Source organism: Nuphar pumila, chromosome 1, assembly GCF_984573655.1.
Source record: "Nuphar pumila chromosome 1, dmNupPumi1.hap1.1, whole genome shotgun sequence".
NCBI classification, from domain to species: Eukaryota; Viridiplantae; Streptophyta; class Magnoliopsida; order Nymphaeales; family Nymphaeaceae; genus Nuphar; species Nuphar pumila.
The window spans coordinates 17529884-17556776 of NC_143249.1; the positions used below are offsets into that span (position 1 = coordinate 17529884).

General features: G+C 36.8%; 1 protein-coding gene and 1 non-coding gene across 2 annotated transcripts in view; one reads left to right on the forward strand and one right to left on the reverse strand.

The window, feature by feature from the left end:
* LOC149848175 (DUF21 domain-containing protein At1g55930, chloroplastic-like) overlaps nt 1-24915 on the forward strand; it is an 87776-nt gene extending 62861 nt beyond the window's left edge. Inside the window, exons 11-14 of the mRNA XM_089981681.1 lie at nt 11669-11734; nt 22083-22199; nt 23798-23968; nt 24558-24915. Of these exons, the coding sequence (XP_089837807.1) occupies nt 11669-11734; nt 22083-22199; nt 23798-23968; nt 24558-24809 (606 nt within the window). The 3' untranslated portion in view covers nt 24810-24915. The remainder of the gene's footprint in view (nt 1-11668; nt 11735-22082; nt 22200-23797; nt 23969-24557) is intronic.
* TRNAT-AGU (transfer RNA threonine (anticodon AGU)) lies at nt 11896-11969 on the reverse strand. Its single transcript has one exon. It is a non-coding gene; the product is annotated as a tRNA-Thr (tRNA).
* Nucleotides 24916-26893: the final 1978 nt, after the last annotated feature.

Genomic DNA, 26893 nt, shown 5'->3' on the forward strand with positions numbered 1-26893 from the left:
TGTAGATCGCACTTTTGTTGTCACAACACATTTGTGAAGCCTTTGTTGCTTCAACTCCCATGTCAGCAAGCAGTCGTCGGAGCCAAACTACTTCCATGGTCGTGGTTGCCATGGCTCTGTATTCAGCTTCGGTGGATGAGAGAGATACCTTCTGCTGCTTTTTACACCTCCACGAGATTAATGATTCCCCTAAAAAGACACAAAAGCCAGTGGTTGAGTGTCTGTTATTGGGATCACCTCCCCAATCAGCATCAGTATATGCAATTAAATCAAGAGAAGAGGAGGAAGATAAGAAAAGTCCTCGTGAAAGAGAGGACTTGATGTATCTGATAATACGCATGACTGCTCCCATATGAACAGAAGTAGGAGCATGTTGAAATTGACTTGCTGTATGAACAGCATGTGCTATATCTGGTCTGGTAATGGATAGATAGGAAAGTGCCCCGACAAGCTGTCTGTAAGGAGTAGGGTCTGCAAGAAGTTATCCATCATCAATCTTCATTTTAACATTAACAACTTCTGGAGTGTCAACTTTCTTATCATCAGTAATACCAGACCTGAAAACAATATCAAAAGCAAATTTAGTCTGAGATAATAAATATCCTCTAGGAGAATAAGCAACTTCAATGCCTAAAAAATATCTCAACAAGCCCAAATCAGTCATTTCAAAATGAGATTTAAGAAGTGTTTTGATTATTTCAACTCCCTTTTTATCGCTTCCGGTGATGATCATATCATCCACATAGAGAAGAAGCACAATGATCCCTGCATCAGAATTCTTAATAAACAAAGCAGTGTCAGTTAAACAGAATTGAAAACCAATATCAATCATAACACGACTAAACCTATCATACGAAGCTTTTGGTGCTTGTTTAAGTCCATAAAGAGCTTTTTCTAAGCGAAGGACTTTACCCTTAGGAATACTTAGACTAGGAGGGGGTTCCATATATACTTCTTCAACTAGCTTTCCATTTAAAAAAGCATTTTTGACATTCATTTGAAAAATAGACCATTTTTTGATAGAAGCTAAGGCAATTAAGGTTCGGACAGTAGTCATACGAGCCACCGGAGCAAAGGTTTCTTCATAATCAATCCCATATTCTTGGGCATAACCTTTGGCTACTAAACGGGCTTTATATCTTTCAAGAGTACCATCACTCTTGGTTTTAATTTTATAAACCCATCGACATCCTATAGTTTTCTTCCCTGGAGGAAGATCTTGAATATTCCATGTAGAAGCCTTTTCAAGTGCATCTAATTCAACTTTCATGGCTTCTATCCATTTGATATCATTTTTTGCTTGAAAATATGTGGATGGTTCTTCATATGAGTGAATTAATGCAATAACTGCCCTATATGTGGGTGAGAAAGACTCGTATGATACAAACTTTTCTGGAGGCCTCGAGATTCGGGATGATTGTCTAGTTGGAATGTTAGAATATTTCTCAAGTGCACATGGAGTATTAGACTCTTGTCGCCTGGAATATTGAATACTAGTATCTCTATGAACTTCTTCATTTTCAACATTAAGATCAATAATTCTTGGATCATCATCAAAGTTACAATCAAGGTCATATTCATCAGATGTTGATGTTAGATCTAGCAAAAAGGAGTACTCAGTGACGTCTTTTAATTTTCTAAAATCAAAGAAGCTCTCCTTTTCAAGAAAGGAAACATTTCTAGACACATATAGTTTATTATTTTTGAAGTCAAAACATCTATAACCTTTCTGGTTTTCAGCATATCCTAAAAAGGCACAGGGAATCGCACGAGGGGAAAGTTTATCATTTTTGTCAGTAAATATAAAACATTTGCACCCAAATATTCTTAATCTAGAGTAGTCTGGAGAAATGTTCATAAGTTTTTCAATGGGAGTGATATTTTGTAACGAAGAAGATGGCATCCTATTAATGAGATAGGTGGCAGTTAAGGCAGCTTCTGCCCAAAAGTCTTTAGGGACTTGATTTGCTATTAATAAAGTTCTAGTGGTTTCTATAATATGACGATGTTTTTGTTCTGCCAGTCCATTTTGTTGAGGTGTATAAGGACAAGATCTTTGATGTGTGATGCCATGCAATTTAAGATAATTTTGAAAATCTGTGGATAAAAACTCTCCCCCTGAATCTGTGCGAAAAATAGTAATATCATTTTGAAATTTGTTTTTAACCATATTATGAAAAGTTTGAAAGTATGAAAATACTTCAGACTTATGTTTGAGAAAGTACATCCACGTATGTCGGGAGAAATCATCGACAAAAATAACATAGTAAACAAATCCTCCTTTAGAAATTACTGGTGCAGGACCCCAAACATCCGAGTGTATTAATTCAAGTGGTCTTGAAGAGAAAAAGGTTCTGTTCTGAAATGGTAATCTTTTCATTTTGCCGAGAATACAATCTTTACAATCAAATGATTCAGAGTTACAAAATTTCCCTAGATTTGGAAAATGTTGGATTTTGGCTATATGTGGGTGACCAAGTCTCTTATGCCACAGTTCCAACTCTATTTTTTGAATATTATAACAAAAAGCTTTCTTCGGCATTTCCAAAAAATCCATGTAATAGAGTCCTCCTTCTCTATGGCCTTCCCCAATCAGCTTGCCTGACTGGCGATCCTGTACCCAACAACCATGAGAAGAAAAAGAAATATTACACCCATAATCAGAAATTTGAGATACAGATAAAAGATTTAAATTTAATTTGGGAACATGTCTAATTTCTGGAATAAAAAAATTTTTTGTTTTATAAATTTTTTCAAAATCTCCTATTCCTTCTATTTCAAGAGAAGTCCCATCAGCAGTAAAGACCTTTGACACACTTGTTTTATTTTTAACACATTTGGATAGACTTTGATTATTTGGGGTCATATGAAAAGATGCACCAGAGTCAAGAAGCCAAGAAATTTTACCTAAATCAGAAAAAGATGAGGCTGCTGCGCCGGTTGAAGCTTCAGATGAGGAAGAGGCACCTTTGATGAGAGGCTGAAGGATCTCCATTAGTTGGGCTAGGGAAACTGGTGCATCCTGATCTTTAGGCTCCGATCCAGCAATTGCAGCTCTTTTTTCTCTCAGCTCCTTAAGTTTGGGACATTGTGGCCTGTAGTGTCCCGGTTCATGACAGTGATGACAAATAACTTTCTTCTTATCATAGTCACCATTTTGTCGGTTAAAGTGAGGAGGCCTATATGATCGAACATGATTCCCTGGTCTAGACACGGCTAAAACGGAATCATCTTCAATTTTTAAAGAACCTTTCCGGAGACGATTTTCTTCCATTGTTAACTCTTCAATAGTTTCAACAATAGAAGGAATTTTTCCCCGGTGAAGTAGGGCCGATTTAGTGGTTTCAAATTCCGGCCTTAATCCAATGATAAACTGGTAAAAATGTTCAACATCGAGTTGTTTCTGATGAAGCTCGATGTCTTCGGCACAATGCCACTTTGGTTCTAAAAGGGAAAGTTCTTCCCAAAGTTCGGACAACCCATTGTAATATTCACGAATAGTTTTGTCTCCTTGTGTCATCATTCGAACTTTTTCTTGGAGGTTGCACACGTGTGCAATATCTTTAAGGGAATACATATTCTTAAGGTATTCCCATGCCTTATCGGCATGATCAAATTTGGCAAGACTTGAGCATTTTTTAATGTCAACGCTATTGATAAGCCATGACATTATCTTCGCATGAGATATTCTCCATTCTTTCCATTTCTTCTCGTATGAGGCAATAGCCGTGATTTTCTCTTCTTCCGATAGAGGGACGTCTTTATCTCCCTCCTTTTTAGTAAGAGATAGCTTAGGTTCCGAATCGGAACCATCCACAATCCCCCATAAGCCTTTTCCCCATATATGGTGCTTCATGATTGAAGCCCATGTTACATAGTTCGTATCGCTTAGTTTCATAGGCATGATGGTGACTTTATCATTGTCATCCATCGATTACAAGGAGAGAAAGAATAGGGATAGAAGAGAAACAAGAAGGAAAATGAGAAAGAAAAAAAAAAAAAAAAACAATACAACAAGATGTGAAATCTTCTCCAATGAAGTGATAAAACACTTCTCTTCAAGTGGCGAACACTTTTGCAAACGGGCACGGAAACTGAGGCAGCTTTTCCTCAAGATTTAGTACTTCCGCGGCTCTGATACCATGAAATGAAATGGGGATCTTCGAAACACGAGCTTTGATTAACAAGAGCAAGTGTCAAGAATGACACTAAAGCATAACCCTTAAAAAGGGTATAACTGGAAACAAAATAAAAATAAAAATGTATTCTTTATTGATATGAAAAACCAATTGCTTAAGAAGCATTGGAGTAAAATACAAGAGGGGCTGCACCCCTTTATATACACAGCTGAAAGAGGACTCAATAGAGCTGTTGGGCACAGTCCAACAGCTCTATTTAGAGCTGTTGGAATGTGTCAGTCCAACAGCTCTATTAAGAGTTGTTGGACTGTGTCAGTCCAACAGCTCTATTGCTAGTCAAGTCTGGACAGGACTTGACTAGCAACAGTCATTCTAGTTCAAACTGAACTAGATGACATAAAGACAAAAAATAAAAATAAAGGAAAAAAAATACAGAAAAGAAAGAAATTAAAAATGTATTTATATATATATAATAATATAATATTATTATATATACATATATGTACAGTTTTACATTTTAACAATGGTAATATAAGATCCCTTGTGTTTGTGGATGCGTTATAACTGTAAAGGCCCCGGGTCTCTGGGAATATTTCTCTTATTATGTCATTTTTTGTTGATGATTACTCTAGATATTGTTGGATATACTTTCTTAAGCATAAACATGAGGTGTTTGCAAGACATACCATATGATGATTAAAAATCAATTTAATGGTAACCTAAAGATTCTTAGAATTGACTCCGGAAGTAAATATCTTTTAAATGAATGTAAAAATTATCTTAAAATTAATAGAATTGTTTATAAAAAATCGTACCCCAAAACACCTCAACAAAGTGTTTAGTCGAAAAAAAATATAGACATATAGTTGAAACCAATAGAACCTTGCTTATTTCTAAAAAAATTCTTAAAAGATTTTGGGTCGAGGCGGCTCTTGCATTCGTTAATCTTATAAATCGTCTTCTCTAAAAAAATTTAAATAAAATCTCACCTTTTGAAATTGTTTATCAAGAAGAACTGACTACAATAGGTTAAGAGTTTTTTAATGCAAATGTTTTGTTATTACCGATAAAAATGATAAACTTTCATTAAAAACTATTTCTTGCATATTCCGAAACACAAAAAGGTTTTAGATGTTATGATGTCAAAAATGATAAATTATATGTTTATAGAAATGTAACATTTTTAGAAAGTGCTAGTGGTTTTGAAGAATATGAACCTCATGGAGATAATATGGATTATTCTTTTTTGTTTAAATTGATATAAAAAAATGATGATGTATACAGTGATGATAAAATGATATATGATGCTCATAGTAATAATAAAAAAATACAAGAGAGCAATGGTTCTCATTTTCAAACTCTTGAATAACATACTGAAATGAGAACATCCAATGAACCTATTACCTATACCCATAGAGATTGAAATACTTTTAGAAGTGCAATTGAAAAGTATAGTGAATCTAGTGAACCTATTTCCACAAATAATCTAAATCATTGTAGGATCGAAAGAACTAGAAAAATTCCTTCTAGATTTATATCCTACGATTCTTTCTCACCTAAATATAGAGCATGCCATAGTGTTATTTTATTCATATGTAAAACCTAAAAACTTTGAAGAAGTAAAGAAAATTGTAGAATGTAGGGATGCAATAAAAAGTGAACTTAAAGCTCTTAGAAAAGCTAAAACTTGAGAATTTCAAGATCTACCTAAAGATAAAAAGACAATAGGATGTAGGTGAGTTTTTACGGTCAAGACTAAGAGTGACGGGTCTCTTGAAAGATATAAAACTCATCTCGTTGAGAAATGATATAGTCATGAATGTGAAATAGATTACGATGAAACAATATAGTCATGAATATCGAGAAATGATAGTCATGAACATGCCACCGCCCACGCATCCCAAGATGGATCTTGGAATGTGGTGCGGGTCGGATCCAAGATCCAAAACTAACAGGTAGGTGGTACTATCCTTGGCTGAGCTCATCTTCCTTATTGAGGGCAGTTAAAAAGAGTTGAAGGTCCAAGGAGAAGTTGTTATTAGCTAACCCACCTGTCAATGGGATGTCGTATGCGGTTTGATTTTTTGACCTCAAGAGTATGAGGAGTAGGATTGGCGACTGAGACATGATCTGAACGGCTTGATGCTGTCGGTCTCTGTCTAGAATAGACAATGCCTTTGTATCTGCCCGGTACTTCCTCTGCATTTTGTGATCCCGACGTCCCAGTGTTCTCAAACATCTCTTCTTCTTGTTGCACGCAATCTGAGGAACATGCTTCATTGGAGCCAGCAAAAAGTTCTAAACTCAGCCAAGGATAGTAAACTTCAGTTGACATATTCGTTGCGTCAGCTCCGTGATCAAATTTTTGTTCATCAAAGACAACATTTCTTGAGATTCTGATGCGTTTGTTGGTGGGATCATAACACCTATATCCTTTGTAGTCATCTGCATATCCCACAAGTCTACACTTTTGGGCCTTGTCCTGAAACTTGTTCCTCAGGGACTGATCAATATGCACATAACAAACACATCCAAAAACACGCAGATCATGATAACTAGGATGAGCTCCAAAAAGACAGTGATAAGGAGACTTATTTTTCAGAACAACCATAGGCAGTCTATTTGTCACATGTAGGACAAAATGAAAAGCTTTTGTCCATAGGTTGATGGGAAGATTACTGTCATGAAGCATACTCATAGCACTTTCAACGATATGCTTATGTTTTCGTTCAGCAATCCCATTTTGATGAGGGGTGTGAGGGCAGGACACCCTTCTTCCTATTCCGTTATTTCAGAGAAAAGAAATAAAATCACGGGATGAGAATTCCCCACCTCCATCACATTGGAAAAATTGAATGGACTCAGAAAATTGATTTTTGACCAAGGAAAGAAAATTTTGAAACAAAGAGAAGACTTCCGACTTATTTTTTATGAAATATATCCAAGTGTATCGAGAATAGTTATCAACAAAAATTAGATAGTATCTGCTCCCTGATCCAGAGGCAATCGGGGCGGGTCTCCATACATCAGAACAAATTATCTCAAAAGGTTTTGAAGCTCTCTTATTAATGGAATGGAAAGGCAATACATGACTCTTGCATGAAAGACAACTGGAACACTTATGACTGCTCTCATCCCCATTGAGACTTTCTTTTGGAATGAGATTATTAGAGACAATTTTTTCAATAAAATGACTCCCACAATGTCCTAATCGACTATGCCATAAGAATGACTTATTACATTCAGAAATACTAAAAACATTAGCAGAAAAGGATGAACATGACTCTAATGAAGGCTTCGAATTCAGATGAACAGGGAAGACAACATGACATGGAGCTTCTTCAAAGACATACATATTGCCTCGTCTCTTTCCTTCAGCGAATGTTTCCCTCGTGCGTAGGTTCTTGACCTGCACAGAGAAGGGAGTGAATTCAACTGAAGCATTATTATCATCAATAAGTTTGGAAACAGAGACAATATTTTTCTTGATGTCAGGAGCATGAAGAACGTCAGAAAGAGTAAGAGTGAAATATAACATGGGAATGACAGTTTTTCCAACATGAGAAATAGGATGGTGGGATCCATCTCCAGTGAGAATCTTACTTTTTCCAAAATAAGGAATAGGGTTAGAAATTTTACCTGTATTGCCTGTCACATGAGTCGCTGCCCCTGAGTCGACAAACCAAGTGCCTTCATCACTCTGCTTTAATTTCAACTCTGACAAGGCAGATATCAGTAGATCTTTAATCTCTTCACTGTCTCTGGTATTTGTGAACTTTCTTTTGGTTTCTGTCTGTGGACCCTTTCCTTTATTCTCTGGATTATGCCAACAATTCGCCTTGATATGCCCCTTTTTGTTACAAAGGAAACAAGTAGGGATGAATCTTGGTCCCTGCGCATGAGCTAACATGTTTGGAGTGGGAAGCAGACCACGCCCTCCGTGTCCACTTCGCCCTTGTCCTCCTCATCCCCGTCTTCTACCATAAGTCATTCATGTGGCAAAAAATTCTTGAGAATTTGGGTGAATGTGAGTTTCTTCAGAGAATCCCTTCAGAGTCATTTCATACTGGATCAATTTGGCTCGTAGCTCATCAAAGGTAAGAAGAACAGGATGGCACAATAGTGAAGTGACTATCATATTGTAGTCAGATCCCAATCCACTCAGAGTTTGTTGCACCATGTCATTGTCACTAACAACACATCCTATAACTCCAAGATGATTTGTGATGATCTTTATCTTGTTCAAATATTCCATGGTGGTCATGGAATCTTTTCTTAGCAACTGAAATTCCCTTTTTAGAAAAACCACCTTTGCTTGAGAAACCTGCGAATACGTCTGAACCAGTCGCTCCCAAAGTTGTAGTGTTGTACAATTGTCAGGAATGACAACAAGGACCTCTTGAGACAGGGTTGAGGTGTTGTATGCAACAACTGATTGATCTTTCCTTTCCCAATTGAGGAATTCAACATTTTTTATATACACGATCGAACTTGCCCCTTGATCATCTTTCTCTTCTCTCGGGACAAATTCTGGTGGGACTGGAGTGGTTCCATCCAGGTGACCTAAGAAACCTTGACTCCTTATAAAAGGAATAATTTGTCTATTCCAAATCAAGAAATTTGAGGTATTCAACTTTTCATAAACGAGCTGGTTGAGAAAACTTGAAGAAAGATTTGATTGAGAGTGATAAGAATCCATTGAGAATGAGAATCAACAAGAGTATCCACGAAATGTTCAACCCTCTTCCTTTTTTTTTTGAGAAACAGAGGGTCGTAGGCTGTCAGATTCAGAGAATAAAGGGACTGAAGCTTTTTCTATATATTCCAAAAACTGAGGTTGACGTGATGAAAAATACCTTCACATGTTAAATATACCTCCCTTTTTGACAAGTATAGAAATGAATAATCAAGAAGTAAATTGCACAACATAACAGTAAGGAATCATGAGAAACACTGTAGTATTCGAATATGCAAAGGTAGATTTGGAGAAGATAGGGCAAAGGAAGATCAAGCAATTAATATATAAAAAAAATTTGGTGTTTCATGTGAATCGATTCACGTGAAATACTGTCACCTTTTATCCACGATCTGGGTTCACGTGAATCACAGATTCACAAAAAATGTAAAACCCACGCGAGGTGTGAGTACACAGGAGATTTCAGAAAGAGGAGACAGAAGGGAATGAGTAAAGAAGGAAAGAAATGAAGAAGAACAGAAGGGAAGAAAGGGAGGAACGAAAAACCTCAAATTTCTGATTGTCGCCCCTGCCGAAATCTTTTTCGGCCTTTAGATGGATCTCCGCTCTGATACCATGTTAGATTTTCACCTGTACCTATATTGAGAAAGAGAAGAGAGAGAGAGAGAGAGAGAGAGAGAGAGAGAGAGAGAGAGAGAGAGAGAGATGACTGTGGCTGTCACGATTTCTGAATAGAAATCGTGACCTAAAACTGTGCATTTATAATTTTACATTATAGAGATGTGGATCCGGGTCTGGTGTATCCAGACCCGATTAAAAAGAAAGGTTACATGGCTTGGGTCCTAATGTATCCAGACTGTACATAATCTTTACATGGATCGGGTCGGATCCTAGTGACACTTTTGCACCTTTTTCAATATATATATATATATATATATATATATATATATATATATATATATATAAAATTCTTGTAATACCCACTAGGGCTAAAACAGTCTTTTCTTTATTTCATGCATATTCTTTTTTAATATGCTTTTATTTTTTGTATTTCTTTATTTTTCCTTTTTCTCTTTTTTTTCTTTTTGGCTTTTAACCATATAGGGGCCCATATCATATAGACGTTGGGCCCCTCCAACGTTCAATAATATGACCGTTGGAGGGGCTCCAACGTCCATATGAGGGAGCCCCTCCAAGGGTCCTCAATGTATATAAATAGGGGATTCCCCCCTTTGTAAATGCTAAGCTTTTTGTAAAGCTCTCACTTATTCAATAAAAGTTCTCTTTATTTGTTTTATGCCTTTGTGCATTTGTATTCTTTTTGAGTGTTCATCTTGTGCCTTTGTGCACACATTTCATATTGAGAATCTAGTGCCTTTGTGCACAGTCTCTTTGAAGACATTTTCACAACTTGGTGGGTGGGTAGGACTACGTACTTAATCTTCTTGTAGGAGGGTCCAACCTTTATCAAAGACCCATATAAATAACAACCAGAACTTATTAAAGAGCCACTTTGCCGAGTTATTTATCCAGCAGTGGAACCATAGCCTGGAAGGTTGATCCAGCAATTGAATAAGTAACGTGGGTGTGCCCCCCCCCCCCCCCCCTGATTAGTTAGCCAGTATTCTTACCAGGTTGGTATGGGCACACACGCGTATCCACATCCATTTCCGATAGAAGATTTTCCGGAGGCAGAAGTACTACAGGTATAAACGAGGAGACAATGCTGGTGGGGGGTATGAGCATTCCTTGCATCGGAATCTTTCCCAGTCCTAAGTTCTTTTTTTTTTTTACTTTTTTTTTACTTTCTTTTTATTGAAAGTTAGGACTTACTCGTTTTTCTGGACCTAACTTAATGAAATCCCCCATCCTGCTCTCAATGGTTTGTGTAGCCATAAATCCTTTTGCATGCATTTTTGAGACATGTTGACTTTGTATACAATTCCGTTGTAAATGAACTATCTTATCGTAGATCCATCCATCGTGGTCTTGAAATTACCTAATAATGGAAGCTGCAACTTTAGTCGCCATCTCCATATCTGGTTTAGTTGTAAACTTTACTGGGTATGCCTTATATGATGCCTTTGGGCAACCCTCTCAACAACTAAGAGATCCATTTGAGGGAAAACGGGGACTAGCCTACCACGAGCAAAAAGGTGTTTTCAGGCTGTTTTCTGCAAATCTGACCCTGCAGATGTGCTCGGCATGGTCAATTTGCTAGAAAACAACACTTGGATCATGTTTTTTTGGAGAAAAAACATGATTTTTTAAGCCATGAATATTTATAAAAATCTTAGACCATCGATTTTTAAGAGTCTGTTCCTATAGAACGAAGCATGTAGAACACATCTGTATGGTCAGATTTAAGGAAAACATAGAAAAACCCTTCAAAATCCCGGTAGGCTGATGGTAAGCTAGAAAATTGGTAGGCAACTACCACCTACTGTATATATAAGATAGAATTTTGGCATATGTATATGCATGTGCATGTGTACATGTATGGTTTCACTTTGAATGGAAGTTTCAGCAGACATGATATTTTGCTGAGGTTTGGCTGGAAACCGTACATTGATGTCATTCCCTATGTACACATACCATGTAGTATTGAATTGTTAGCCAAACTATTTCACTTTGATACTTGCATCACCTACTCTGGATAAGTCATGAGCAGCTGCTCCACTGTCAGTGTGAATTGTCCACAAGTATCTTTTAATATTGCATTTGGTTGAGCAAATGATGTTTTCTGATCTGGCGTTTCATAGTAGTCATTTGGTGTTTATATTAGATACAACCATGTTACAATATCATTTTTTTTGGAATGTGGATGAAACAGATAGTTACTTTGGAAGATGTTGTTGAAGAAATTGTTGGAGAAATATTTGATGAGAATGATTCAAAGGTAAGTGAAAATCATGGCGTCATTTAACCATTAGTTTGTGTGAATAAATGTGGAATCCATTTTAAATTTGTTTCACATGGTTCTTCAATTTCTTTGCTGAAAAATATTTTATAGCTTGGAAAATATCTGGCTTTTTTTTTTTGGATTGGCATAAGCAAAAGTGCTTTCATTGAGATTTGAACTCAAGACCTCCTGCTTACTAAACGAGTGCTCTATCCAACTGAGCTATGAAAGCATATCTGGCTTGTTTATGTGATATTCACATATAATTTCTGCACAACTGGAAAATATATTCACAAATGATACCACAAGTTAAAGAATTCTGCTTTATGCCTTATCTTTCTCCTCTTTATCCTTTTTTGTTTTGCTTTCTTTTCTGCTTTTCTTTCTAGATCTATCAGGCTCTCACTTAATTTTTGGGTCATGATTATAAGCCTCAAGCAATAACCCATTCTGTTGGACCCTGTTTGTACTTGTACTTATAGGTGTTATTGAACTTTTCCACTTTTACACTTCAGTGGAGTTTAGCCAATTGTCTGCTCGTTTTTGACATATGATAATGAATATGATTCTTGTAAACAGTTGTGGGACATGATATTTACATGTTCTTGTAAAGAGATCTTATTTATATTTTATAATGCCTGTAATTAGGGCCTTTTCTATCATGCCTAGTTTGTCTGACTATTAGGTAGAACTGTAATGACCATCATTTTAGTATATACAACCATGTTCATCATGTTGTGGTGATCCAGGTACAGTGACCCGTTTTGTGTTGGACGCTGTGTCCATCATGTCTTCTTTCAATCAACTCAAGAAATGATACTGGTTATACGTTATGATAAATTGATTAATGATATTGCAATATCCTTACCTCTAAAATCCTTATTGGTGCAGATGAGCTTAACAATCTTCTGTACTTTCTTTTTGAACCCTAGTATTTTTTTTTTCAAGTGTTTGATGTAAATGGGTAAGCACTTTCTTATGTATCATGAATAGAGTCGTGTTTCCTGGTGTAAAAATGTTGCAAACTAGGTGTGACTTTTTTCTCCTTGTAACTTTATTATTTGTTATGACCACCTCTGCCTAGTTACTTTGTTACTATGTCACAGGGATTCGGCTAGCAGGGTGCCGCACCCACGTCGACGCGACTCGACGTGGGTGTGGCACCGGGTGCGGTCAACCCGACCCTGGGTGCGTTGACCGCACCCAGGGTCATTTTGGTCCATTTTTTGTTATGACCACCCCGACCCCCCTTTTATATATATATATTTTACATTTTTGCCCCTGCCGCACCCCCGCACCCGGGTTTTTTGGAAGTGCCGAATCCCCGCACCCGCACCCATGTGACATAGCTTTGTTATATACTATATTGCTTTGATGCAGAATCATGTTGTAGGTTGTCAATATAATCCTCTTATATTGGTATAATTCTCTAAAGTTTTTCATACAATATTGCTTATGTATGTTTTCTCTTTTAGCTGTAGATAAGGGCTATATATATATGAGTAGGTGGTAGCTGCCTACCACTTTTCTACCCTACCGCTAGCCTACCAGGCTTTTGAAGTGTTTTATCCATGTTTTTCTTAAATCTAACGATACAGATGTGTTCTACACAAGGTTGCCAGACTAAGAAACAGAAGCGGGAAACGATATGGGAAGCGGAACCGAGAAATAAAAAAAAGCAATATAAGAATTGAATGAAAATAAAAATGCAACGCAAATAAAAACTAAAATAAAAGCGATTATTCTTAAATTTCATGATTTTTTAGTGTAAGAATTAAATTTTTAACAAAATCTTAAAATGGTGATTGCCAATTTAGAGAAAGCACATGGAAGTGAGTGAGAAGCGTGAGAGGAAACACAAAAACATGAAAAGTAGAGTGAGAAAACATTTGTCTAAACATATAAGAATAGATGAAGCATGTGAAAAGATAAGGGGAAGCGTGAGAGAATCGAGATTCCTTTGGAAGCGAGGAGTAGTGTAAGAATTAATTTTTTAACAAAATCTAAAAATGATGATTGCCAATTTAGAGAAAGCACATGGGAGTGAAAAGCGTGAGAGGAAACACATAAAAGAAAACATATAATAATAGATGAAGCGTGTGGAAAGAATAGAAGCGTGGGAGAATCAAGATTCTCATCAAGTTTCAGAAGCGAGGAGTATCGCGCTTCTGAAGCGAGTTTCCGGGAAGTGGGCTTCCCACCTATCTAAGAAGCTTCTAATTACTCTGGTTCTACATGTAATGAAGTATGCAGAATCACAAATAACAAAGTGTAGAACACTTACAAGTCCAATAATGGACAATAACAAAGAGAGTAAACAAGCACTTTAAGTGCATACACAAATCCACAAAGGGATAATGCCAAACAGCAAATAAAAAGTAAATATTATTGAGAATATGGAAGAAAGGAATGTTACAAAATGAATGGGGAACACCAGGGTTACCGGAAGCGCCTAGCTAAAAGGGGAAGCACGCTTCTCCGAAGCGCGAAACGTCGAGCTTCCGAAGCGTGGGGGGAAGCGTCCCCCTTTTTTGGGAAGCACGCTTCCCATCACGCTTCCCCCTCGCTTCCCCCACGCTTTCCCCTCGCTTCCCCTGTTTTTTTCAAATTTTTTTATTTTTTATTTTTTCGCTTCCCCCTCGCTTCCGAGACGCTTCCTAGGTCGCTTCCGAGACGCTTCCTAGGTCGCTTCCGAGACACTTCCCGAATCGCTCCTAAGTGGTCCCACGCTTCCCCGCTTCCTAAAATTTTGAAAGTGCCTCGCTTCCCGCTCCCGCTTCCCGTATCGCTTCCCGCTCCCGCTTCCCGTATCGCTTCCCGCTCCCGCTTCCTCAACTGGCAACCATGGGGAACACCCCTATTTATATACAAGAAGAGAGAGTGAAAGCCCTTGGGGAGCTCCCAACGGTCATATTTATGACCGTTGGGGCCCCAACGACTCCAAGAGTGGGGCCCCAAGACACTAAAAAAGGAAAAAAAGAGAAAAAAAATAGAAAAGAGAATAAAAGTTGTTTCTAATAAGCAACTTTAAGTACAGTGAAAATACCAAAATGCCCCTATCAGGCAATACAAAAGAAATAAAGAATTATATATATATATATATATATACAAATACACACACACATATATATATATATTTTAACACTCCCCCTTAAACTTTACGGAGAAATGATTGAAAGTTTGCCAAGGAGAAAGAGAAAACGAGGAGTAGGAAGAGCTTTGGTGAATAAGTCGGTCAACTGATACTCCAAGGTGACATATGGCAATGTAATAGTTCCTCATAAATATTCATCACGAATATAATGACAATCCATCTCAATATGCTTGGTGTACTCATGGAAGGTATGATTGCTCGCAATATAAATTGCACTTTTATTGTCACATCAGATTTTCGATGGTGTTGAGATAATGATAATCACTGAGAAGACTTGTAAGCCACACAATCTCCATTGTTGTGGTAACCATTGCTCGATATTCAGCTTCAGTTGAGGATAAAAATACTTTTTGTTGTTACTTGCACCTCCAAGAAATCAGTGAATCTCCTAAAAAAATACAAAAACCAGTAGTTGAGATTCTATCATTTGGATTACCTCTCCAGTCAACATTAGTATAAACAGTTAAATCAAGAGATGAGGAAGAGGATAAGAAAAATCTTTTTGAAATAATGTTTTTAATATATCGCACAATCCTCATTATTGCTGCCATGTATACTGTATTAGGAGCATGCTGAAACTGGCTAGCCACATGAACAACATGAGTAATATCAGGTCAGGTGATGAAGAGATAGGTGAGAGATCCAATTAATTGACGATATAAAGTAGGATCGTTAAGCAGAACACCATCTTCGAGTCTTAATTTAGCATTTATGACTTCTGGGGTCTCCACCTTTTCATCTGAAACTCCCGACTTAGCACATATGCCAGCAGCTAATTTCATTTGAGAAAGAATATATCTTCTAGGGGAGTAGGCCACTTAAATGCCTAAAAAATATCTCAAGAAACCCAAATCCGACATATCAAAATTTTTCTTTAAGATTGATTTAATTTCAATAACTCATTCTTTATCATTTCCTGATGATCATATCATCAACATATAGAAGAAGAATCACAATAGTAGTACCTGTTTTCTTGACAAAGCGAGCAGTTTCAGTATAATAAGAAATAAATCCCAAATTAATCAAAACATTACTAAATTTGTCATACCAAGCCTTAGGGGCTTGTTTAAGACCATACAAAGCCTTTTTTAGTTTTAAAACTTTTCCATTTAAATTCACCTCTAGAGGAGGTTCCATGTAAACTTCCTCACTAAGTTCTCCATTCAAAAAGACATTTTTGACATCTAATTGAAAAATATGCCATTTTTTAATAGATGCAATGACAATGAGAGTTCGAACACTTGTCATTCGTGCTACAGGAGTAAAGGTTTTCTTATAATCTATTCCATATTCTTGAGCATATCCTTTGGCAACTAACTTGCCTTTATATCTTTCTAATGATCCATCACTTTTAGTTTTTATTTTAAACACCCATCTACATCCTGTAGGTTTCTTGCTTAAGGGAGGATCAACTATTTTCCACGTGTTGGCCTTTTTAAGAGCATTAAATTCAAATTCCATACCTTTAACGAGGGTATTGTTTGACATTATTATAATGAGATGGTTCATAATAAGAGCGAAGAGTTATTAAACATGCTTTAAAGTTTGGAGAGAATGAGTCATATGATACAAATCTACTTGGTGCACTAGAGATACGATTTGATTTTCTAGGTTGGGATTCTTCTAAAGGTATGTTTTGGGAGAACTTGTCAAGAGCATATGGGCGATTACCTTCACTCCGTCTAGTATACACATCTGTATTATTTGATATATGTTCATTCAAATTTTCATGTTGAGCAATATCCTTATTATTAAGAGAATGCTCACTATTAGAGCCATTATCAAAAGATTCAAATACCTCATTAGAGTTAGACCAGAGTTACCAGTCGAGGAAGCGGGAGCGGGAAGCGATACGGGAAGCGGGAGCGGGAAGCGAGGCACTTTCAAAATTTTAGGAAGCAGGAAGCGTGGGACTACTTATACCATGTAATAAACCTAAATATTAAAACATAAATTTTTTTGAACTTCAAAGTACCACTGCGTGAGGACTCAGATCCCTACCAGTCATACAACTATACCATTAGATTTCGTGCAGCTTCCATATGAAATAAGAAAGATGACCAAATAAACTCAGTTAAAACACAAAATGTGAAATGCTTCTCAACCAATATACTTTTCTTTTCTTTTATGGGACTCACATAAGAATATAAATCACCATCGTATTGATAACACAAAAGATAAAGGCCACCATGTTATTGCAACAGGAAAATGAAACAAATAGTCTCTAACAATCCCCTATTCCCTAAATGTACCTTCTAGAGAGAATAAAGGGATCAAACCTGCAACACAAACCTCTACTCACGAGTTGAACCTCACACAGGTCAGACACCAGCCCTATATCACTTGAAAACTCTTCATCAACGCGAAATACGGGCCCACCATTTGGGGAAAACAATTTGGATGGGTCGAAACAAGTCTAAAGTCTAAACTCATTGACTGACCTTATTTCCCACCTTAACGCCCTCTAAGTAGCCACATAAATCTCAGATTTCCAGAAAGTGCACCAAAATAAAATTAAGTTAGACAATGATGTCCCAAACCCTAGGTAGAGAATCGGATCTCCAAGGACCAAAACTTTCAGAAAATAAAACTGATAAGCTTTCCGTTTTCAGAAGATCAAGGTTACGGTTACAAGGCAACGATAAGCTATAAGCAACCCAATAAATAATGATAAACATAGATAGAATAAATTGTTTCCAACAGCATGCACATGAATAAGCAATTCTGCAGAACCGACAAAGAGTGTAAAACATATTCTCATTTCGTCATGCTATTCATAACCTAAATGTCATATTGTATGACTGCAGAAAGATTGCTTGTTCCCTGGAAACGAAAGGGAGAACAAAGATGGAGGGAAGAGATGGAAAGAGAGAGGTCGTGGGAGATACAGAGAGAAGAGATGGAGAGAGATAGAGGGAAGAGATGGAAAGAGAGAGGTCGTGGGAGATACAGAGAGAAGAGGCAGAGAGAGGAGAGTACGTACCTGAATGGATTCATCGCCGTGGAGGTCGCCGGATGTCGGTGAAGGTCGCCGGATTCTGGGTTCTGCCGATCGGTTGCCAGAGAGAGGAGAGAAGAAGGGAGGAGACTCAGATTGAGCTGCGTGAAAAAACCCTAAAGCCCTTTCGGGTTTTGTTTTCACGGGTTTTTCAAAATCTCTTTTTTGCCCTTTTTAAAAAACTCGTTCTTTTAATTTTTTTTGGAAAAAAAGTTTAAAAAAAAGACAAATATGTAAATTCGCCCCTTCGTACCCCTTTAATGGGGTACGCGCACCCTCATTAAAGGGGTACGCGCACCCCATTAAAGGGGTACGCGCTTCCCATTTGAAATGTGCGCTTCCCCACGCGTTTCGGAAGCACGATGTTTCGCGCTTTCGAAGCGCGTATCGGGAAAGCGCGCTTCCCCTTCTATAGGGGCGCTTCTGGTAACTCTGAGCTAGATTCATCATTTCGTGGTAATAAATCAAATAGAAATGAATAATTAATGTTTTCTCTTGGTTCTTTAATATCAAACCCATTTTCATTTTCAAGAAAAGTAACATCTTTTGAAATATAAAATTTGTTATTTATTGGATCAAAACATCGGTATCCTTTTTTGTTTTCTCCGTAGCTTAAGAAAACACACTCAATAGCTTTGGGAGATAGTTTATCATTTTTATGAGTAAGAACATAACACCTACAACCAAATATTCTTAGTCTTTTAAAATCAGGAGTCATTTTAAAAAGCTTTTCAAATGGAGAAGCATTGTTTAATGAGGACGACGGAGTTCTATTAATTAAGTTGTGGTTAGAACGACTTCGGCCCAATTTTTTTTTAGAACATCCTTGGAGATTAAAATAGTCCTAGTGGTTTCTATTATATGTCTATGCTTTCTTTCCGCTAACCCATTTTGTTGTAGAGTTCTAAGGCAAGACCTTTGATGATAAATTTCATTTTGTTTCAAGTAATTTTGAAAATCATTAGACATGTATTCTCCTCCCGAATCCGATCTAAGAATAGAAAGGTTGCGTATGAATTGATTTTTAATCATTATATGAAATTCTTTAAAAAAGAACACATCGGATTTATGATTTAGAAAATAGATCCATGTGTATCTAGTAAAATCATCAACAAAATTAACATAATATGAATAACTTCTTTTTGATATGATTGGTGAGGGACCCCACACATCCGAATGTACTAATTCAAAAGGCTGTGTAGAATTAAAAGTTCTTTGAGGAAAGGGAATTGCTTTTATTTTTTAAAAAATGCAATCTTTACAAGCTATGCCTTTTTCATTACAAGCATTTCCCAAAAGAAAAAAAAACATCTTTGAGAAGCTAGGGTGGCCAAGTATCAATACTTTTGACATTTACAAAATTACAAAATGACAGGTGGAAGTGACAAAAAATTCATAAAATAAAGATCGCCCCTCCTATGGCCTCGCCCAATCAGCTTCCCTGACTGGAGATCCTGCACGGTGCAATTTTTAAGTGAGAAAAAATTTTTGCAACCATGATCGGCAATTTGAGAAATCAAAAAAAGATTTAAACTTAATTTTGAAACCACCCTTATTTTTAGAACCAAAAAATTTTGATAATGTTTTAAATCAAGTGTTCTAATACTTTCTATTTTTAAAAAAGTTTCATCGGTCGTTGAAACATAAGATGAAAAAGGATTAGAATAAACTTTGAAAAGAACATTCTTATGCGGTGTCATATGAAAGGAAGCACCCAAATAAAGATTCCACATACCTGGAGGTGATGAGGGTGATGCAATGGTGGTACCCATAGTGGAGGATGATTTGAGAAGTAGATGAAGTACCTCCGATATTTGATTAAGCGTTTCTTTAATGTCTCTTCAATTTTTGCTTGGTTCTTCCTTCTTAGGTGTGATTTTACCAACGGAAGCAACTTTACCTTTAAGATTAGGACGTATCAGTCTAATGTGTCCCAGTTCATTATAATGATGACAAGTGACACCTTTTCTATATCCACTATTATAGTTGGGCCCATTACCATAGTTATTAGGTTTTACAAAGTAGGGTGGCTTATAGGTTTTTATATTGGAACCGGGCCTAGTAACAGTCAAAACATCATCATTCTTAAGTGTCATGCCAAGACGGGTTTTTTCTTGACATACCTCGGCAAGAGCATCTTCAATAGGCATAACTTTAGTCTTATGAAGAAGAGAAGCCCTTGTTCAAATTTCGGTCTTAGACTATGAAAGAATTGAAAAAGTGCTATTTCTCAATTTGCTCTCGTCTTAATTCAATATCTTCGAGAGCCACCGATTTAGGTTCAAGAAGAGCTAATTCGTCCCAAAGAGGGGACAAAAAACTAAAGTAGTTACGGACACACATGTCCCCTTGCTTGGTGGATCTAATTTTATCTTGACAAAAGTATTGTCGGTATACATACCCTTAAGAAAGAACAAAGCTTCGTTGGCTCTTTTAAATTTAGCAATGTTGGCACATATTTTTATGTCAACATTGTTCATAAACCAATTTTGGCATGGTTACTTTCCCAATCTTCTACCTTTATTTGATGATCATTGATGTCTTTAAGACGATGATCCCCAATGAGAGCTTTTCGACACCTCCTTCAACTTTGGTGAGCTTTAGTGATGGTTCAAGAGAGGTTCCCATCACAAAACCCCAAAGTTTCTTACCTCTAAGATGATTTTCCATGGCCGATGCCCACATCAAGTAGTCTGATCCATTAAGCTTGAAGGAGAGCTCTACTCTTGATTCATGCTTCATGACGATAAGAAAGAGATAGCTTCTTTGTCACGAACTTTAAACACCACAATAAATGCTTCCAAGATCAAGAGAACCCAAATGACTTTGATACCATGTAATGAAGTATGTGGAATCACAAATAACAAAATGTAGAACACTTACAAGTCCAATAATAGACAATAACAAACAATAACAAAGAGAGTAAACAAGTACTTTCAGTGCATACACAAATCCACAAAGAGAAAATGCCAAAAGGCAAATAAAAAGTAAATATTATTGAGAATATGGAAGAAAGGAATGTTACAAAATGAAGGGGGAACACCCCTATTTATATACAAGAAGAGAGAGTGGAAGCCCTTGGGAGCTCCTCACTCTTAGAGTCGTTGGCGAGCTCCCAACGGTCATATTTATGACCGTTGCGGCCCCAACGACTCCAAGAGTGGAGCCTCAAGACACTAAAAAAGAGAATGCAAAAAAGAAAAAGAGAATAAAAGTTGTTTCTAATAAACAACTTTGAGTAGAGTGAAAAGACCAAAATGCCCTTATCGGGCAGTACAAAAGAAATACAGAATTATATATATATATATACAAATATGTATATATATATACAAATACATATATATATATATATATACAAATACATATATATATATATATATATATATATATATATATATATATATATATATATATATTTAACACTACATGCTTGATTTTATAGGAACCAACTCTTGGATTGTCTGATTCCAATACATAGGTAGGTTTTTATAAGGTTTAAAAATCAATGGTCTAAGATTTACATAAATATTGAAAGCTTAAAAACTCATGTTTTTTTATCGTTTCCTAGCAAATCGATCATGCCAAACATATCTGCAGGTCAGATTTGCGAAAAACAACCCGAAAACACCATTCTCTCTCGGTAGGCTGGTGGTAGGCTAGAAAAGTGGTAGCCAGCTTCAACTTTTCCTATATATATATATTGTAATGACTGTAATAAGTAGATTGTTGATGAATAAAGTGACTCCTTGAACCTCTCTCTCTCTCTCTCTTGTCCTCTATCATTTCTCTTTATCTTCACCATTGATTATGATGTGGGTTCTACATCAAGCATTTTCTGCTTTGCCTGTTAATCAAGTTGAGTAACTTTGTTCCTTTCATTTCATGTATAAATGTCAGCTCATTGTTTTTACGTACTTGCATTCGACAAATTTGGTGCTGAAATAATTCAGAATTTAATGTCACTGTGATTGCTTTTGCATTATACTATTGTAATATAAAGCCATCTCATGGAATTGTAATTTTATTACTGTGTCTTGCTGTTACTTTCTTTATACTCTTTTAGATATTATGGTACCAGAGTTATTGTGTTGGAGTAGTTGTGATACTGGATTTTAAAGCGAAATTGAATTTCAACACTCTTGGAATTTCAGAGGTTGTTGAATGAATCCCTTGCTAACTTCTCATTGTATCAGGAGGAGATCCAGAGAAAAACTGGTTATGTTGTTATGCGAGCTGATGGTATCTTTGATGTTGATGCAAATACTTCGATCTACCTCTTCTCTGAAGAACTTAATGTTAAAATTCCAGAGGTTTGATTATGTACTCAATTTTTTTTTCATGTGATTTTCTTGAGCTTTAAACCCGTTCACCTTCATTTGTTCAATTCCATATTAAATGCTTATCCAGAACAAATAGGATGTGACAGAAATTGATAGATTCTCAAGTTAATATTCTGTCATCAGTGCCACGTGCTATCTCCTTGTCTTTGTGTAGCCTCCCTCTCCTTCAGGTTTCTCACCCATTAGAGGAGTTGAAAAGATATATGTCATTCTCTTGGCTGACTGGGGATGTTGACTTGGGCCCCTGGAAGCTTGCCTGTTGCAACCAGCAGTGGGGCTGCTTATGAGCGTGGGTGCTAGGTTGCTTGTAAAACATGATTTCTCTTATTTTTCACTTTCCTGTATTTTGAAAATTTCATACCTTTCTTTGCCCTTATATTACAAGAATTACCAAAAGCTTTCTTGTCCTATTCTTTATATATATATATATCTTAAAAGATGGTGACATTTTCCTAATGCTTTTGTTTTAATAATAAGGGTGTTCAACTGCCTAAATTAGCAAACTACTAATTTTCTAGCATTTTTTAGCTTTTCGTTGTTACTTTTAAGGGTAATAAAACTATGACATTCTTTTGATAAAAGAGCTATAAGATAAACAACACATGAAACCTATTGTAAAATATGAAGGATATTTTGTAGAAAAAGCTCAAAATCAACTCTTTTGGTCCTTAAAAGTATTTGTAAGAATTTCAAAAAATGCAGCTGCCTTAGGGGTAGTTTGGTAAGTGAGGCTAGTTTTAACACTCCCAATGTTAATTACTTAATTAAATGGATTTGGCTTACATGCACATGCGTATGTATGTATAGAAAGTTAATAAAACCAGGTTGAGTCACTGGTTGACTCTCCTGAGTCCTGAATCAAGCCCAAGCTAGGCGTATTCCTAAATTACTGTGTTTCTAAACCATTTTAGACTTTATGTGATTTGGAAGTAATCATAAAATTAATGATATGAAAAAAAACTGAGAACATTATTTTTGTTTTTTTCTTTCCTTTTCAATAGGCAAGTTGGGGTTGACCCCGCCTAATGGGAGAACTTTATTAGCTTATATTAGAACCTACTTTTTAAAGAAAGAAAATCTCAGGAATAATATTTTATAATCTAAATTAGGAAGTATCAACAGATAATTAGCAAAATTAGATGTCCAAAGAGGTGGTAAGATATGTAGCTTCTCTCTTCAATATAAGATGAAAATCAACAGAACCTTTTGTCTAGTGTGTCCAACAATGCACTTCGAGCATTTGTATAAATTGCATGAATGGTTACTTTAACCTAATACTCTATTGTTATTTGTCTTAAATTTGACACTTTTGGGTTCCATGCTAGTGCATCTCTTTCGTATCTAAGTTCATGTGTTTGAATTTCTTTGCCTTGAAACCTGCAGTATTTGTAAGATATCTATAAAATACATAATTACACATGTTACTGTTTGATAATTTTTAAGTATCACTTCTATTGGGTAGATTTTACGTGAGTTTATATTTATGATAAGATCTTTCCAGTGTACTTAATATCGATCAAGATTTTACCTTTTTGATCTTTGACCTTTTATTCTTATGGTTGCAACAGGGTCATCAGTATGAAACTGTGTCTGGTTTTGTTTGTGAATCCTTCGGATATATTCCTAGAACTGGGGAGAGTATCACAGTGAAGCTTGAAAATGCAAGCCTTGAAGAAAATGATGAATATGTTGATGGTGAATCTGATAATCACAAGAAGTATCAGATATTTAAGCTTGAGGTACTGCACCCGATTACTTTTTCTGATGCTTTTGTACAGAGCCTTTAGGGATTAACTCTTAATCGTCCAGTCTGAATAAATTGGCTGGTAACACTGCATTTACCTTTTCATTCATGACATTTAGCTCTTGATCATTTTCCTTGTTGGGGTGAAGTGGGTAAGTTGAATATTTTGTTTCAAGAAAGATGGATCTAAATGGCATGGGTACGAGTCAAGGCACTCAATTGGCTTTATTGGGTTTGTGTTCTCATTCTAGATCCAATTCATTAATGGTCAGAACGAAAAAGGGTTCTAAGCCTGGATCTGGTAAAGATCCAAATCTGGAGAAAATCTGAATCCTTTCATGATTGATTTTTTAATGATGTTACTGTTAAGCCTATTTAAACTTGGTAATCTCCCAGCCCAAGAGTGATCTCAGTCCAGCTTAGCTAGTGCTACATGTGGTTGTTTTGTTATGTAAAAATGTACCTAGACCCAGCCAAATCTGTCCTGTTTACTTCTCTGATATAGGGTAAACAAAAATTTGTGGTTCATTTGTCATTAATAGTCTTTAGTTACTTTTTCTAATTCCACTGTTGTACTTATGCAGATATTGGCTGGAAATGCAAGGAAGGTGAGTGCAGTTCGGTTTGAAAAGATAAATGAGGATGATACCAGGCTGAACACCAAGTCAGTTGCTCGTGTAGTTCCAAGAATCATGAAAAGAAAATGTAATGGTGAGGACATGGATAGGATTGAATGTGTCGAAGTTCCATTTGAGGATAAAGTAGAGGACTGCCTTTCTGAGGGCCATCTTATTGACAGCAAGCTCGAGGACTTTGACAATAACAGCAAACAGTAGTTACAGTACTACACCCTCTTTTCATCTCACAACCACAAGAAAAAGAAAACTAAAAAGAAAAATAGAAAAAAAGGAAAATAAAAAACGAAAACTCATGTTGTTTACAGGTGAAGAGATGTATCAACATCCGTGTCATCGTAACTCTGAGTGCCGCAATTGAGGCCGAGTCCCACAGCTGGTCTATCCGAGCATGACACTGTAAGTGCTCTCATCTCTGCAGGTTGGAAGTTGAGATGCTTGCTTTGTGAGCCATATTGATTGAAATGGATTGCTGGTGTTCTATAAAGTAGAATCGAATCTGGCGGATTGCATGCTGAAGCATTATAGCGAGCCGGAGCCACCCTTTCCGTCTCTGAAAACAATTTCAACAGCTCCCTCTCCTCCCTCATTTCTTTGACCCTCTGCAGCTGTTTAAATCTTTCTTGTAAGAGAGCAATGGATGAATGCAGAATTGCAGAATCGTTTTGCCTGCCCATCAAAGCAGAATCACTTGTAATTGTTAGTGGCAGTGGGATGATGATGACGATGATAGAAATATTCAAGGAATGGGCTGTATGATGAAAGTGTTGGAATGTTTAAGGAATGGGGTGCTTGTATTTATAGACAGAGGCTTGTAAAAGTAGGGTCTTAGAATAATCATAAGAGGTGCAAAGTCCAGGGAGGAAATGGTTGGGAGGGCCTTGTGGTTATCTTAGGAGTTTTTAGTTGATGGGCATTGAGGTGTAGGGGCATTTGGGCTTCTAGGAAGAAAAATGGAGGAAGATCCAAGCAAGTCTGGAGCCTTCCATTTGGAAGGGCCTTGTTGGGGAATAATGGTTGGATTGATGGCCTTGTCGCCTTGCTTCCAATTCTTTTGCCTTGGTTTTTGGTCTTGCCAGAGGGAATAATTCCTCACAGATTACCAAACTACTCCCTGCCTTTGCACAAAGCTACAAAAGCCCAAGATGAAGATGGTAGCAAAATGGCAAGGCAGAAATTGCCACCGTAGTCTTGCTGTGGAAGAAAAGATCATGAGGGTAGTCTTGTAATTTGTGGGGTGGGGGTTTTATGTGAAAGAGGAGCAAAGTCTGCATGGTGAGTGCCTGTCGTCTTGTTAAGAGTGTACCTTGCTTTTTGGTAAAATTTCCCAATAATGCATGTGTAGTGTGGAGGGACAAGATGAGACAGGGGAAGGGAGGAAGGGAGGGAATAAAATTAGGGGGAGATGTTTCGATGGAAGTGATGGGGGTGCCCCCACCACATTTGTCAGGGAGTTGCTTGGATGGACATGGCATGGTGTGTGGGGTTGGAGGCCGTAGCTGTTGGTATTGTTGCTCTTGCTTTCTCTTTCTTTAGTATCTTTTCCTCCCTGCATTCCTTATATCTTTAGTATCTTTTCTCCCTGCCTTTTCTCATGTTAATGTTGGTTCGTAACACAGCCAATTTAATCGTGTCCGGCCTCCCTGCCTTTTTGTTCTCAATGCTTGATTAAGTGTGAATTTTTTGATTGACATTGGATTCTTTGATTCATGATGGTAGCCATCTTTGGTTGCATCTGGTGCCGTTCAACTCGCTAAATGTACGCTGTTGCCATGTTCTTCTGTTTGTTTTCTTCTGTCTACTTGTGTGTTTGGTCTGGTGATCGCTCAAATATTGTGAACCGTCTCAAAGCCTTAGCCACGGGATCTTGGTTTACATTCTGAGTTTTGTTAGGAAACCGCGCTAACTCGGTTTGGGTCTGATGCCTACCCAAGTATGTAAGGGATTCAATGTTATTACAGTGTGGGTTCAGTCTCTTAATCCATTGAGCCCATCAGTTCGGATTTGAGAGTACGAATGTTTGGGGGATGCTGAAGTGTGCAATGATATGTATAAATCAGCCCATCGTCAGGGTTATGTATGATGGCCATGGTTACTCGGTTGAGCTTGGCTTATTGATAGTCTGATCTAAAAAATCTGAATATCTAGGCCATGTTTCATCATGGAACACTCGACTCACTGAATAATAATAATAATAATAATAATAATAATAATAATAATAATAATAATAATAATAATAATAATAATAATAATTTAAAAAGAAGACTCGATAATATAGATAGCCG